A 17716-nucleotide genomic window follows, 5' to 3' on the forward strand; every position below is an offset into this window, starting at 1 on the left:
TAAGAATTATGGGACAGAAAATTGTCTGTCAACTCTGGATGAATTCCCTACCCTACGTTCTCTGGATACTTTACGGAAAGGGTAGAGTGCAACTATACAACATTAGCTATGCATGTCAGTTGGCATTAATTGTTCATTTATACATTGTGTTTTAGACTTAGCTGATGCACTTGATCAAGTTGTTGCAGTGCAGATGTAAATGCCAACAATAGAAAAATTAGTAGATATTGATAGGTGTTAGATTCATCGTATGTTGCTACACAGAAGAATGCTGTTTGGACCATTTTACCTGGGCTAGCCCTTCAGTAGAGCAATCCGATCAATTCCCCAATCCTGCTCTTTTCTTTTTAATATTCAAATAAGCAATTCCCCTTTGGAAGTTACTGCTCAATCTGGTTCCTTTTAGGAGAGTGCATTTTAAAACAACTTGCTGTGTTTTAAAAGTAATGTTCCTCACATCACACACCTTTGCAGCACCTTAAACCTGGATCACTTGGTTACCGTTTTGCCACTAGATACCATTCTCATTTTCTCTATCAAAAGCATTTGTGATTTTGAGCACCTCTATGAAATCTCCTCTTAACCTGCTCTGCTGTAAGGTGAAGAAGTCAGATTCTCCAGTCTTTCCATGTAACAAAATTCCTCATCCTGTGACCATTCTAATAAATCTCCTCTGCATTTTCTTTCTTTTTCAATCTTTTTATTAGTTTTCAAATTAATACAGATTAATATATCAATATTTATACATGTAATACAAAGAGATCAGGAGAACAATGACATGGATAATCATAAAGAACAATAAAGTATAAAAAAATTCTGTAGATCCAACGATCAGTTAGTGAATGAATATAAAAGAAAAAGATTTATTATAAAATATAAACAAAGAAACAAATCCCCAAAACAATAAGAAAAATTATAAACAATATATCAAACCAAACTAAGCTAAAGAAAAATTTTTTTTAAAAAAACAGAAAAAAGAAACTGGACTAAAATTTCTCGATAGAAACAGGAGCAATATTATGTCGTCAACTCTGTTTCCTCTAAATTGAAAGGTTATTATAAGGGGATCTATATCATGTGAAAATATTGAATAAGGGACTCCAAACTTCCTCAAATTTAAGCAAAGGATCAACAGTACCACTCCTGCATTTTCACTAGGGACCTGACATCCTTCCTAAAATGGAAGACCCAGACTGGAACACAATATTTCAACTGAGACCCAAAAGTTGAATTATAAAGGCTTGGTACAACCTCCATGTATTATACTCATTTTTAGTAACAATGCCAACAATTCCATATGCTTTTTTAAAAGTCATTTCAATTTTTCCTGCAAGCATTAAGGGTCTATGTACACAAAGCCTGCACTTTCCGTTCCCTTCACACATTTAACTTCATGTTACCTCTCCTCATTTTGTGTGCCCAAATTCTTAATTTCAAAATCCTCAGCATTAAATTTCATCTGCCTTTTATCCAACAGTTCCACCAGTTTGCGTCCTCGTGTGTTACTATTTTCCTCATCATTTTTAACATTCGTGCCGTTTACAAAATTTGGAATTCTAACTTTGTACCTGAATTCAGATCATGAATATTGAAAGGAAAAGTGATCTTAATACTAACCCCCTCAAGGAACAAAATTGTATGTCTGCGTTCAATCTAAAAAATGGTTATTACAGTTTGTTTCCCTTCACCAATTTTGTATCAGTATGTTTACTGTTGCTTTAATCCCATGACAAGTCTGTTATACTTACTGGTAAATTCACTGCCACTTCTCTTCCAGAAGTCCTGATTTCACTGGTGAATTCACTGCCACTTCCCTCTGGGAATCCCAAACTTGATGATGTTCTGCTCTTCTCTCCAATGAGATTTCTGACTGCCTTGCTGACAAAGGGTCTTTGACCTAAAACGTTAACTGTTACACTTTTCACAGATTGCTGCCTGACCTGCTGAGCATTTTTTCTTTTTATGTCTGTTGCACATAGTCATTACCAAAAGCCTTTTGAAAGTTTATACCACATCAACCAATCTGCCCTTCTTCACAGCTTCCTTAAAGAACTCCGTTAAGCTGCATATGATTTGCCTTTAGCAGTGACTTCAATCTCTTAGCCCATGCTTTTCCAAATTCTAATTAATTTTGTACTGGATGATTGCTTCAGCAGATTTAACCAACACCGATATTGGGTTGACTGGTCTGTGGTTGTCATTTCTTCCTGTTTTCCTTCTAAATCAGAGGAGAGACATTTTGCAATTCTGTAGTTGTGCTTTTGGGGTATAACATCATACAGCTTAACAGTGGGATGGTCAATGCCCAGTCTGCATAGGTGCTGATCTTGTAGCCAAAATTGTGGGGTCTAATTTTTGAGCAGATGCAAGAAACAATCAAGGGTCAGGCCATTTCAAGAATTCCTTTGATAAACCAGGTAGAGACTACTAGGGCAGATGTCAGAATTCTAGAGTGATCTCCCAGTATAACCTAAAGGTACTTTTTATTTAAGAAATAACTTCAGCTGGAGCCAGAAGTTACTTCCCCACTCCCCAGACTCAACTCATCCGATGGCTTCTGGAGTTCCACTAGATGCAGCCAATGACAGGTGCTCACCGTGGTTATTCAAATTGAGGCTCATGGAATTTATCTGGCATCGATCTTTGAGCTTTTGCCTTGATGTGCACTGCCTCCAGACATACTGCCAATGAGAATTGAGAGTGGGTGCAGTTGATTTCTATCCTGTGATGCTAGATTACTGGGGACACAAGTAATTCTGCAGATGCTGGAATCTAGAGCAATACACAAAAAGTGCTGGAGGAACTCAGCAGGTCAGGCAACATTCATGGAGGGAAGTAAACAGTTGACATTTCAGGCCAAGACCCTTCATCTTGGCCTGAAAAGTTGACTGTTTATTTCCCTCCATGGATGCTGCCTGACCTGCTGAGTTCCTCCAGCACTTTTGTGTAATGCTAGGTTTACTATGGTGGTTAAAGTCTGAAAGTGGAATTGGCCCATTTATACAGGTATTCTAGTCATGTTGGTAGTAACCTGTAAATGGGTCATCCAGGGTCCCACTGGTTTAGGCTTGAGGTCACTTATAAGATGCAAGATGAAGTCTTTTAGCAGACTTAGCACCCAAATGCAAATTTGATGTACACTCTTCCTATTGGTACCGACATTCCATAGCCAAAGTAGCCCTGTTTTCAGCTTCTGCAATTGCTTTCACTTGTCCAGATTGTTGGCTGGATCCATGTCAGAACTTTTGCTTTCTTGCTATCACCAAAAATAAAGCAGGATCAAAGCTCTGTTTCCACCCTTAGACGTTGTCTGATCAATTGAAGCTGATGCTCCAGCCTTCAGATAACTCAGGCCTAACAACACTATCAGTGACCATCGGCAGCTGGGTTCCTTCTGCAACAATTCAGTTTGCCCCAAGAGTTATAGTCGGCTCTTTTTTTCTGGTGTTTGCATCTTCATCTTTTTTATTGTCTTAAGCTTCTGATGTAGAGTGTGGAACACTTCCTTTCATAAGGAAAACCCCACAATTGGCACAGATCACATTGACTATAGCTGTCAACTGTTGAACAATGCTCATTGTCACACCTTCCAATCCCACTGCAGATTTCAGACAAAGGAGATCGAGTTGTAGAATGTCAGCTGCAGACCCACAACAACAAAATGGTGACCTTCAAGTTCAACTTAGAAGGTGACTGCCCAGAAGACATTGCTGCAGTTATGGTGCGTAAAACATAAGATTGGTCCTCTTCTGCAGGGGTGAAATCAGTCTTCAGCAGTGGTGTAAATGACTAATAGAAAATCAGCAACCCGCTTTGAAGTTAACAAGGGTCATTGACCTAAAACACTGACTGTTTTACTTCACCACAGACACTGCCTGGCCTTCTGAATGTTTCTGGCACTTTTTGTCTTTGTTTCTGATTTTCTAGTTTAAGCCTTTTCCCCAGCCTTCCCTGAAATAACATAGCACTGTAAATGTCTCTATAATGCCCAAATATTATCCCTATATAACTCATACTCATTGTGGAATTGTACAAGATTATAGTGTCCAGTCTAATCCCATACCCCAGCTTGTGATCCATAGAGATATGTTCTTAATGTATTTTTATAGATTTTTATCCTCGCCTCATGTTATTCATTGCAATTTTGCAAAAGGCCAAGTAAGCAACCTGTTTTCTTCAATGGTCTGCTGCTGTTACTCAGAGTTAATGTGAAGATCACTTTGGAGGACTTACTGGACCACTAAAAGTGAAAAATGTCTCTCAAGAATCAATGCTGATTCCATATGGAATAAATGGCTCACTCATCTTGGATACAGCTTTTTGTAACCAAGAGAGCATATGATCAGTTCATTCCTAAGCCTCCTTTCTCATCTGAGCACTAAGAAACAATAGGAGACAACACCTCAAATTCCCTGCTTTGCTGTACTGAACCTCTACATTGTGAATCAGAATCAAGTTTATTATCACTGACTTATACGTTGTGAAATTTGTTGCTTTGTGGCAGTAGTACAGTCCAAGGTCTCTTCACAGCACCGTGGTTGTGATCAAGAATCCCAGAAAATGGAAGATATTCTCTGAGTTTATTGCATTAGCAGAAGATCCACATTTGCACATCAAAATTAATATGCTGAATTATGAATTAATATTTTAAATGCTCTGCAAAGCAGTCTCTTATGACAAAGACAAGGACAAAATGTAATGCCTACGTATATTATTAAAACATTATATTATCCTTTAAACTGTGGTTTCTGTCAATTAGATTATCAAAGGGATTGGTTGCACCAGGAATATGTAGCTTATTAAAGTAGTTCTGCTTTTTCCCTAAACTGTAAAACTTCTTTGCATCACCATGGACTGTTTGTGCTCTGAATTGTTCAGGTCAATAGGGAGTTCATTCTACAATCAGAGCAGGACAGTTTTGTCAGCAAGCTGCAAGAAATCATACACAAGGCAGTGGCCGTGTTGAAGAAGGATATTCACAATACAGATGCACCTACTAAGCTGCCAAGTACTCTGAGCTCCCGTGATTCACAAGTAAGGGTGACTGTGTCTAAGATGTATTACATTTCTCATGAGATATTAAACCATTGGAACAACTCCCTCTTCCTGTGCTGGATGACCTTTAGTTATCAAATCTTTTATAGTGACAACAGTATCTGAAATTTATTAACAGATGAATGTGGGAGTATTGTCACCATGTTCCCCTTTATTTTACTATGTAGTTTACTTTTGCTATTTTTTCATTTGATAGTTTAATATTGATTATCTAAATTACAGAGTTAGTAATTATTGTTACCAATAATGATGCATCAATATTGGTGTATTTGTTACTTTAAATATAAAAGCACTTAATGGTTTAAAATAAAGTAGTTAGAGGAATATCATTTCTCAGTATCATTTGTTACCATTAAAAGTCATTTCCGACCTTGTGTAGTTAAGATTGTTTGCCCTGCAACCAAATACTAATCAATACCAAATATTGTGATGCTTATGTGCTTCTGCGCAGTTCAGGTAGATTTTTCACAAAGATTTTTATTGCTTGGATTTTGCTATTTGACCGGATTACATGGAAACTGAGCAAATGAATAGCAATTACTACTTTCTAAACCTGTGTTGTAAAAGTATAATAACTAATCTCTTGCTTCATAGGAAGGAGAAAAGTCAAACCACCCGCCACACCCCTCATCATCATCTTCAACTGGAATAGGTAAAATATACCATTAGCACATTGTTGTCTCCATCACAGAATTAGTCTTTATATCAATTTTACTTTGAAAGTTAAGTTTTTCTTGTGTGTTCTGGATTTCTAACAGTTCTATTGAAAGGTCACTGATCTAAAACATTAACTCTATATCCCTCTCAATAGATGCTGCCTCACTTGCTGAGTATTTTCAGCATTTTCTGTTTGGTATCCAACAAGAACCAGGTCAACAATATACAAATCTATTCCAGAAATGAATTGCCCGCTCATTTACAGAGGTTTACTCTGTCAGTTTAGTCATGATTTATACTCTGAGGCAAAAATACAGAGGGTGGGTGCAATTTTCTTGCCACAGCAGCTGTTATGCCTACCATGGTGAAAGGCCTTCTAATAATTAATCTAAGTGTAACATAGAATCACAGGACGCAGCTGTTCACCCAAAGTGACAATGTCAGTTCTTTAAATTTTCCCCAATCTTCTGCTCTTTACCCAAACCCCACAGATTCCTCCTGTTCATTTAGTATAGAATTGGATATATATAAGTTACAATTTTCTCTGCTCAGTCTCTACATTCCAGAACATTACAGGTCACAGCATTAAAAAAATTTATGTCACTTCTCCAATGAAACTTTTGCCAATTATTTTAAAACTGTGTTCTCTGGTTTCTGACAAGTAATAATAATTTTCTAATGGTTCTCAATATTCACCATTTTGTTTCAGATTTTGTGGTCTAAGAGCTAAGTTTAAGTGTAACACACTATTAATATAAAAGCAATTCTAAAGTGTGTTTAGACACTCCATATTCTTGGAATAACATCACATGGGCGTGACACTTACAGCTCACTCAGTATTTTTAGTAAATATTCATTAAAGACTATACAAAAAGAAATTCGCAGAGACTTGTCTATAAACCATTCTTACAATTAACAACTCACCACATTGACATTAAACTGCCCATGTACAATGCAGAAGAGCTCCAGGTAAACAGAAACAGATAATGCTCAAAACTTGTGCAAGTCAGGCAGTGACTGTGGAAAGAGAGAAATTCTCTCTTGCTTGGTAATGGTAAGAGCTGTGTGTTGCAGTTGAAATTTGATTCCATTGAATTCAGTGAAACAAATTTTGGAAGTGGAATACTGTGTGTAACCATTATTGTGAATTTATCAACCAAGGACAAACTTCAGGAAAAATCGATTTGGATCAATGACCTTTCATTAGGAGAAGCAAAAGAACATATTTAGTCAATTGAAACACTGAGAGACTCAGTAGTGATGGAATTCCAGGAAACAGATTCACAGACTGAAACAAAGGAAAGTGCATGTATATTTTAAATTTATCCAATCTAAATTAATATTAGTTAAGATGATGAAATTTATTGACTCGTTGGTCTCCATTATTATTGAATACAATGTTGCTGCATTCTTTTTTCTATACATATGGAAGCAATTCCTTTCTTGGACCTAAAATAAACATGAAATGCAGATCAATATTTGCATAAAACAGACCAACAAAGTTAGTCAGATATCTATGACAGCCTTTCTTGGTGCCATTTCTACATTGTTATTGAATTCACATACACATCTTAATCTGTTTATTCCCTGCTAGGAGAGGGTACCTTGCACAGTCATGTGGTACAGTCTCCAACAAGGAAGTTTTTGGTCAGCCATGTTCCTGAAAGTAAGTTTGCCTCATGCACTGAATCTTTTATCTTATCCTTATAGGTATGATGGCTTTAAAAAACTAGTATCAGGTATAATAATGCTGAAATATTTTTGATCTTTTTAATGTAAGATGTGTATTTGTAACAGAGGTCCAGTTCAAGTTATAGATTCATAGAATCATCCAGCACTAAAATAGGCCCTTCATTACAGCCATCAAGTACCTATGCTAATTCCATTTTCCAACATGCAGCCCAAAGTCTTCTATGCTCTGGCATTTCAGGTGCAATCAAAATGCTTTTTTAAATATTATGAGTGTATTTGCCACTAATACCCCCTTAGACTTTGTGTGTCAGATTTCAACTTCCCTCTGGGTAAAAAAAATCTTCCTCAGATCCCCTTTAAACCTCCTCTCCTTTGCCTAAACCTGTGCCCTCTGGTTATAGATATCCCTGCTAACAGGAAAAGCTTTGCATTATCTACCCTGTCTCTGCCCCTCGTAATTTTGTATATTTCAATCAGGTCCTGCTCCAAGGAAAACAAACCCAGTCTCTCCTCATATCTGAAATGCTCCATCCTAGGCAACATTCTGGTAAATCTCCTCTGCAACCTCTCCTGTGCAGTCACATCCTTCCTATAGTTTAGCAACCAGAACTGCACACAGTGCTCCAGTTGTAGTCTAATTAATGATTTACATAGTTGTACCATAACTTCCCTGTTTTTATATCTGTGCCTCAGTTAATGAAAGCAAATATCAGATAAGCCTCCTTAACCATCTCATCTACCTGTGCTGCCACCTTCAGGAATCCTTGGACATGTGGATTAAGGTTGCTCTGTGCTAGTACTTTGTAGGATCCTATATTCATTGTGCACATCCTAGCCTAATTAGTCCTCCCAAAATACACCACTTTACATCTTTGGGATTAAATCTGGGATTAAATTTTCCCATTTTACCAACTCAGCAATATCATTCTGAAACTGTAGACTACTGCCCCTGAAGCTGCAGATTACTACCCTCATTATCAATAACAACACCAACTTCTGTATCATCAAGTTATAGCGTAGTTTACAAAATCTTTTCAAGTTGATTCCAGCCAATCATTGCCAATCATGGCAATCTGTTGCCATGGTTGTCTTGTGCGGTGTGAGTTCTTCTACATCTTTAGGTTATGCAAAGTTGTGAGTGTCCCCTGACGGCATGCTCCTCAATTTTTAACTGTGTCTCCAACTTTCAGAACATTATCATTGCTTGTAAAACAATATCTCCACATGCAGATTGAAAATTTATTGCTCTACCAGAGTTTCAGTGGACATTTGTAACATTGCATGAATTCTTCTAAAAGTTAAACCACAGTGCTTCAGAACTGCAAGCACTTGGATTGAAATTGCTGGAATATTGCCCTGTCATGGAGAATATGACGTGATGTAGAGACACATCCTTAAAAAGTATTTATTTTTATATTACCGTTCTTGCAGTCTAGGGTTTGGAAAAAAAGATACAGAATTTACCATCATGCATTATGTCAATATCATTCTTTTGATATTGTTAATATAATGCAAGTTTAATAAAAGGATAAAGAAAGACAAGTGCCAATCACATCCATTGAGGATATCCTGAAATGCTTATAGCCAATGAAGTACTTTTGAAGAATAGTCACTGTTGCATTGTAGGAAATGTGCCAGTCACATTGGTGGGATTTGCTGTACACAATGTGATACTGATCAGATAATGAGTTTTATTAATGTTCAGTAAGGGATAAATATTGGCCAGAGCAGCAGGGATAAATCCTCTACTCTTCCTCACAATATACCCATTTGAGGGATTACATGCAGCCTCGTTTAGCATCTAATCCAAAATACAGCAAGTCCAGCAGTTCACTTTTCCCTTGGACTGGAAACTCCATCCTAGTTTGTCTTTCAGTTCTCTGGAGTGGGACTTAAATACACAACCTTCTGAATCAGAGGCAGGAGAGCGAATAGTTTCATTGCAACTGACACTTCAATATTCCTCACATTTCCAGCTAGCCTTGTCTGCTATTTAAATCCCAAAAAGCACATAACACACTAAGTGGACCTAAATTAGGATGAAGTACATCATCATGGGCTAGTGAGTAGAATAGGGATGACTGTGTAACAAGTAACTTCCACTTTGATGTTTTTTTGTTGTGCAAATCAAAATGAAAAGTATTAATGCGATATTTGAGCTAACATCACACAGGTATATATAAATGTGTTTGCACTGTGCTGTTTATTTCATGTCACTCTAGAATTTCAGCTAGGCATTTCCTGGCATGAGCCATGCTTGCGTATCTGAATCAATGTCCACATCAGACGTGCATCAAGTGACATTATTCCCAGTCCAGCATTCTTTTTTGGGAGCTACTGTAGTTTGCACTATTGGGCCATGAGGGAAACAAACATGATTATTTTGGCATACACCAGTTTCCCGGCATTATATCTGGATGCTTACCCACAATACATCAGTGCAAGTTCAAAACAACAGATCTATGGCACGTTGTCATATCACACACCATCTAGCCAGCTGTAAGTAGAATCTTAGATTTAGAGACAATTAGTTCCAGATTCAGAACGAACTGTGCTGTGGAGCTTAACCACTGGGATCTACGCTAAGACTGTGTACACTGATTTGACATGTGGCCTTAGAGACAAATATAGAGAGTTGTGAGAGTGAAACTGGATCTCATTGCATCCAGTTCTTAGGTGCAAAATTGGATTACAAAGGTCTTACCTAAGGAGCCAATCTGCCACATCAGAAAAATGCTGGAAACAAACCCAGCACCATATCGGTTCAGATTCTTTGTGGTGAACAATATTCAAGGGGCCTAAAGCCTGTTTTACATCCCATTTGAGGAAATCTGTCCTTGAATACTGTAGGCAAGGCTCAGGATAGACACGTGGCCAAAAAATGCATTAATAATAACCAGGAGAAGGACTTCTGTAGCTTCACAGTAGCGCTGGTGACAAGCACAGGCTCCTGCCGATTCCTCTTCTGATGACCACTACCATTGCTGTAGCAACCCAGCTTCATCCCCATTTAGTCAGTGAGCTGCCTGGGGATGCACAGTTGTTGTCTGTGGTTGATTAGAATGAGTTCCAGCGTCCAGAATCAGTTGGTCCTCGGCGTGCAAGATACTACAGGGGTATCCTTCCTTGAATGGATCCTCTTGAACTGGGTTGGATTCAGTTCCAGGTCCCAGAAATAAACGACCTTCACGTGACCCACTGCATGCTGGTGAGATTTTACTCAAGGCTTTAGAATCTGAAACAATGATAGATAATTGCAGTGAATATATGTGGAAATAAAACTTCCCATATAGACCTTTTTCATTGCAACATCTGAATCACTAACCCATCTGTTCTCTGCCAAGAGCTTCTAGTAATATCAGCTATTATTAATGTTTACCTAATTGTCTTTATCACACATGCTTGAAACCATCCCATTGATTTTTCCCAGTAGTCAGTAATGTGCATTTTCTGAAATTAGAGTTTTCAAATCATGCAGGAAGAGCAAACGTTAATGGTGTTTTTGAATATTATTTTGTGCATTGGTTAAATTGCTATTATTTATTTTCCAACAGCTTCATCAAGTGTATCCTGCCAAGCCAGAGCAACAAGCCAACTAGTTTCAACTGGCCATACAACAGTAGCAACGTATAACACAACAGCAGTCTCCAATCACAACCCTGTCCCAGCCTCTGAAAATGTACCCTGTGGAACTGACCCTTCTTTGCCTACAACATCTCTCCCTGCTGCTGCATGTACTTCAAATACTCATCTAAACTCAACACTGAATCAGCAGGGAAGTGGGCAACATACCGTCCAAAGAGAATCTGCAACAAGAGGAGCAGGGAATGTTGATAAAGAAATGCCACCACTTCTGCAGCCACAGACTACAGCCTGGCCACCAACTACCCAGCCCCTGTCTGTTCTGGCTGACATGCTGTCATTGATGTGCATGAGTCAGCTGGCCCATTCAATCATACCCAGTAATTCTTCACAATCACCACTGATATCCCCCTGCAGCAACAATTCTTCCCCAGGCTCCCCTCTGTTCTCACCAGTTAACCTTTCCAGCTCGCCTCACCTTTTATCTCCAGGACCAAATGTTGGACAACAGCCAAGTAATGGAATCAGAAGTTTAGGCGAGCAACTTGGATCATTTTCTGAATGTAATATGTCTCATGAGGTACTGGAAAACCTCAGCCATTTGCCAGGAATGTCACCCTCTAAATTCAATCATATATCATCAAGTAATGATGGTGGATTGAGTCCAACACACCCAGATATCCCACAGCAGAAAGTAGCTCCTCCTCCAAATACTTACACTTCTGTGCCAATTCCAATATCAGCTTCTTGCAGAAACTCTGTCTCACCAGCAAATTCTCCACTGCATTCACATTCCAGTCCTATATATAATCTTGCAGCTTCACTTCCACCACAGCAGAATGGTAATCCAGGAAATTACGGAAACACTGGTTTCCAAGGCAGAACATCAGATTCACCGTCTATGCCTCAAACTCCTGTTACAGATCAAACAGGCAGCTCAACTACAGAGCTTGAGAATAAACAGTTCTCGGTAAGTTGGCTTGTAGGTTAAGAACATGATTTAAGATTCTATAAACTTAATTTCTGAAATGTGCAATTAAAATTAAGTACATAGCACAAAGGTGAAAACTTCTAGTTGCTGGAAATCTGAACAGAAATAGAACTTCAGAAGCACATTCATTGGATTTTAGAGGCACAAGAGAAGGCAGACACTGGAATCAGTCCAGATGAAGGGTCTCGACTCAAAATGCCGACTGTCCATTTCCCTCCACAGATGCTGCCTGACCTGCTGAGTTCCTCCAGCATCTTGTTCTATAGCATTTTAGGCTTTCACCAGAATTTAAGAAAATCACTAACCTGAATAGTTAACTTTGTAACTCTCCATACTAATCCATTGGAATGCAATTAATTTACAAAGCACTAATGGGATCAGGTTGAAATTGTACATTTCAGTACATCAAAATCATCAGATGTTCTAAGTAAACAGATGATAATATGCTTTAAGGGTTACTTGAAGTACCTCTTAATTGATTGGTTAAAAATGAAAAATACATATCTGATTGAACTTTGATTTACATTTAACAGCTGTTGGATATAAATAACAAAAAAATACCACCAATGATTGTGACCGAAGACTTAACATCACAATCGGGAAAATCACCACTGCCTTCTATAACTGAGGGTAAGTAATCACTACAGTTGGAAAACGCTGCAGAAAGTTGTTGTAATGGGCTTTTTCAATTGGCAGCCATTTTATTCTTCCATCCATTCATAAACTGTGTCATTTCTAATTTCTGTGTAAAGCTGCAGCATCTTAAATAATATGCAGTAAAATCTAGCATAAAAGTTATAATGCCCAAACTTTAGAAATGTTAGTATATGTGTTTATTTGATACATTGGAGTAGAAATTTACCTTCAGTCAACAGCAGTAGACATACAGTATGTAACATCTGCTCATGCTTTTCTGCTTCCTGAATTCAGTTTGATTAACTTCTAGGATAAAATCCACTGTTTTCTTCTTGTTTGCCGATGTCTAGATGAGTGAAAATACCTTATTTAGGATTAGCCTTTAGCAAACATGAGTGATCTAAAAAGAAAACAGCTGTTTACATTAACTGAGATTAGAAATAAATTATGGTGTGAAATAAATTAAATTTCTGAATTCAGTGACTCTGACGAATTTTTGAATTAAGTGAAAATCAAAAAAAATGGCAGATTTTGGAAATCTGAAATAGAAACGGAAAATGTTGAAAACACTCCAGGTCAGGCAGCATCTGTGGAAAGAGAAACAGAGTTAACATTTCACCTGCTGGGTGTTTCCAGCATTTTCTGTTTTTATTTAAGTTCCTGAAGAGATTTTGCCAAGGATAGAAAAATGTATTTATACAGAGAATGGCTATAACTTGGAACTTGTTCTTTCTAATGATGGTTGAAGCAGGACCTTCAAAAGGCAGTTGAGGGAAATAATTTGGAGGTCTGAGTCAAGAGCAAGGGAATGGGACTGACTGAGGTGCTCTATAAGGAGTGGACAAGGACTCACTGGGTCCAATGGCCTCTTTCTGTACAGTAGTGGTTTTATGGTTCTTTGATGAGGTGAGTAGTAGGGTGGAGGGTGATTCACTGTGCTGAAAAAAATAAAGTTTAAGACCCAGGGCTGTTGGTAGTTGTGTGCAATGTTAACAGAGCTGGAAGAGCAGCAGGCAAGGTGTCTATGTAGTTATGGAGCTTGGAGGAGGCAGCTGGCACTGGGAGGAGGAGCTTGAGCGGTAAGAAAACAGGCTGCAATGTATGAGATGCAGCTGTATTTCTGTGTTATGGATCCATACTCCTAAAAGATTAGTTTTACCAATTTTCTGAGTAGAATGTTTCTTTAAAGTGAGAACAAGATGTTAACAGATATGGAGTCAGCTTTGTATTTAAATTGCCTTGTTTAAAAAATAAATTGCAACTCATTATGACTAAGAATATGTAATATGACAACTGATTTTCTTGTTTTAGTGCATATCTCTTGTTCACATTCAAATTGTCAGTGAATGGTGTGATTGGGATTTGCTGATTTTATAATTTGATGTGTCTTCCATCAAGAAAGATTGGTAGAATAAATTGCTTACAAAATTATATCATGTTTATGCATTTATCTTGTAAGAAATATTTGATTCTGGATGGCTTTAACAAATATTTTTAATATTTACAGAGTTCAAAAGTTTTCAACCATCTGCATCATTTCAGCCCCTTCCAGTGGGACACTTTGAGGTTTTGAAAACTCAAGATCTAACCAAAAAGGATTCTCAACTAACAAAAGAAGGTGATCCTAAAACAAAAGATCAGTTGGTTCCAGGCAACTGTACCACTTTGCATTCAACAATGACACCAAAGGATTCAGTGTTGGATGTTGGATTAGGTGTTGCATTGGGAAATCATCAAGACAGCGACAACAGCAACTTAGTGGCTTTGCCAGTTTCACCTATCCAGTTGGTGCAGCCTTCCCTAGACATTCCTGATGCTGCTGCAGACAGTCATACACCAGAGAGTAACAAAGTAGTGGCCAATTCAGGAGATGATAAACGAAACAGTGATTCCAAGTTATCAGATGAGCACAACTATTCAGTCCCAGTGCCTGGACGGATTCAGCATTCACGAACTTCAATCTATATCAGCAGTGATGACTCTGAAACTGATGATGATGAGATATTTGAAGAGTTGCAAACTCTGAGAGAAAAGTAAGATCGAAGTTACACCTAGTATTTGAAAATCAAAACTAAACTGCAGATGCTGCAAAGCAGAAATAAATGCAGATAATACTGGAAATGCTCAACAAGTCAAGCAACATCTATGGAAAGAGGAACAGAGCTCATGTTTCAAACCTCTATCTCTTTTTAAGATATTGCCTGATCTGATGAGTGTTTCCAGCAATTTATGTTTTCATTTATGGCTAGAGTTTGTTGTGTGGTACATGATTTTGTTGGACTGGATGAACTGAATTTATACTTCAAGCTTGTTTTACGTGCAAATCTTTCTCCTATTTCATTTTTCAAATTTATATAAAATTTATTACATTTTTTTTATAGTTCCCGTTTCTCAGTAGATCAAGATCTATGCTGAAATTTACAGAATCAAATTATGCTAAGTTGCCTTGATCATCTTTTTCCTGCTTCTCTACATTTAGTGGGGACCAGTCTTAACTATATGTTATTGACATTATCGCATAATGCTTATCATTCTCTTATGGGTGTCATAAGTTGCATTATAGGCATTCTTATGAGAGCAGGAGTGTTGCAATAATGTTTTAGCTGAATTGCTATTTTTTAAGAAATACGGTTAGTTTGGAAGATGTTCATAAATTTGATAAATTTCCAAATCCCATTAGAAAAGAAATACTAGAATATTGTCTTCATATTCTTTCAAGAATTTATAAGTAACATGAAAAGTCCAAACTTCTGATTTGATTTGTAGGTCCAATGCTTACACAGTAAATGCTCACAGTATTATAGAAACACAAGAGGCTGCAGATGCTGGAATCTGGAGCAACAAACAGAATCTGATCCTGCTTGATCCACTGAGTTCCTCCAGCAGATTGTTTGCTGCTCACAATTATATAATCTGGTTTATATCCATATACATGCTGTTCAACAAGAAAAGGTTATACTTTTCACACAAAATTCTACACAGAAAGAACAAGATTCATACATTTCAGGTAATCCACTTGATCATTGGCTCTGCAACAACAGTAGATAAATCCTAATAAGTATAAATCTGGATAATGGCGTTGCTGAAATCAAACTAGTGAATGAGGTAAGACGAGTATATTCCAGAGATTCTTAGACATAAAGTTAACATTTTAGATTAGTGACCTTTTGTCAGAACCTCCCCAAATGCAAGTTGCCAATCTTTCGTACTGGATGAGTAAGTCCAATGTTTGCATGAAAGACTGATACATTTCTCAAAATTAAGCTACAGGTTTGGGACAGTCAAAAGAATGATGACCTGAAACTACACACTAGATGTTGTAGGTTATTGCCAGCAGTTCTGATCAGAACCACCAGTATTTAACCATAGGATCTACAGTAGGTTCCAGACTTCCAAGAATACAGAATGTACAAGATACGTTTACAGATCAGGAAGGCCAATCTGTCTGTTGCTCCAGCATTACATTGGAAAATTCTCAGACTCTGCACCAAGACAGACTTGCTGTACAATCTGAAACCCTCCATCAATTTATGTGCAGATTGTGGAGGATTAGGAAGCATAGAGAAAGAGAAGTTACTTAAAATTATTTTGCTTTGATTTTAATGTTTTTTAAATAAAAAACTGTTAATATTGAATTGAATAATAACATAATTTTAAAAATTAAAAGTTCACTGAAGTAAAATATAGAAATAATTTAAAACATTAAAATCAAAGCAAAATAATTTTAACCTAACCTCCTGAATATTCCCAGAATTTTACAGTTCTTGTTTTAGATTTCCTGCATTTGCAGTATTTTCCTTTTATTTCAGTGACTGAAGTACTTACGTTAATCCAACAGGCACATGGCAGAGGTTCAGAGACTGCAGGCAATGCAGAAGAAGGAGATTGAGCAGCTCTATGAAAAGATGGGCAAAGTGCCTCCCGCTGGAATAGTATCACCAGCTGCAATCCTGAATGGAAGGCAAAGGCGTTTGTCTAAGGGCAATTTTAACCAATCCCGTCGTAATAGCCTGCAACGACTTGAACCTTTACAACAACCAGGTATCTATAGCATACTCCCCCACAGTGAGCAGCTACATTTTTACACTAGAAATTTACCTTTCCTCTATACCTTACATTGAAAAGTCATATTGCCATATTATAATTTTTATTGGAAACCCAATGGTATGTAATTTTATTAGGAAAGCTTAAAAAATGATCAGTGATCTTGTATGGATAATACGCAGTATATCTGTAAGATCACAGAATTGATGCAGATTGGGAAGTCCATTCAATGGCAACTTGCATTATGCTGCTTCTTTAAAGCAGGAAAAATACTTCTCAAGTACTATAAAATATTGAATACTGGGCTATGATTACAGGAAGGGTGATTGAAAGCTTAATCCAAGAAGTGGATTAATGAATTGTTTTAAAGGAGATATATTTGGGCAGCAAATCCTATAGCAAAATACCAATGTGGCAGCTTTGAAAGATGAGGTGATGGTGATAGAGGCAGGGGAGGGAAGCTGGATGTAAAACATGCTAGGGTCAGAAGGAGAGAAAGTAACAGGAAGAAGCAGCATGAAGGAATTTAAACAGGAAGGTAAGAGTTTTAATTCGGAGGTTTTAAGGATCTATAAGCTAACGTAGATCAACAGGAAATGGAGTGAGAATTAAAAAAGGTGTTATGCTGCTTAGTATACAGACAGTAGTATTGTGGATGAGTTTAAGTTTACAGAAAATAGAGCATGGGAGATTGGCCAGATTTCCACTGGCATCTATATAGGAAAATCCTAGACCTCCACCACATCATCCAACTGTTAAATTATTTCAGAATTTTGCTTCCTCTACCCTATACTATCCTCAACACCGTGTGTGCAATGAAGAACCCCTCAACATCATTCTTAAATTTGCAGTGCAAACATTTATTTCTTTATGCAACCTACATGATTCAGATAGGTTCCATAGATGACTGGTTTGCTTTATGAGGAGAAAAAATGTAGACTAGGCCTTGATTCACCAGAGTTTAGAAGAATGAGAGCAGACCTCATTGTAACTTACAACATTCTTACAGGGCTCAACAAGCTGGATGCAGAGAGGATAGACCCCCTGCCTGAGGAATCT

At 37.6% G+C, this 17716-nt stretch overlaps 1 protein-coding gene across 1 annotated transcript in view; it reads left to right on the forward strand.

Moving 5' to 3' along the window:
• The window catches only part of wnk4a (WNK lysine deficient protein kinase 4a), a 73912-nt gene that overhangs the window by 50901 nt on the left and 5295 nt on the right, over positions 1-17716 (forward strand). The window contains 8 exon segments of the mRNA XM_052038645.1: positions 3605-3721; positions 4879-5034; positions 5650-5707; positions 7307-7378; positions 10959-11956; positions 12511-12607; positions 14121-14646; positions 16452-16654. Of these exon segments, the coding sequence (XP_051894605.1) occupies positions 3605-3721; positions 4879-5034; positions 5650-5707; positions 7307-7378; positions 10959-11956; positions 12511-12607; positions 14121-14646; positions 16452-16654 (2227 nt within the window).

The sequence above is a fragment of the Pristis pectinata genome, chromosome 25 (genome assembly GCF_009764475.1).
Source record: "Pristis pectinata isolate sPriPec2 chromosome 25, sPriPec2.1.pri, whole genome shotgun sequence".
Lineage (NCBI taxonomy): Eukaryota > Metazoa > Chordata > Chondrichthyes > Rhinopristiformes > Pristidae > Pristis > Pristis pectinata.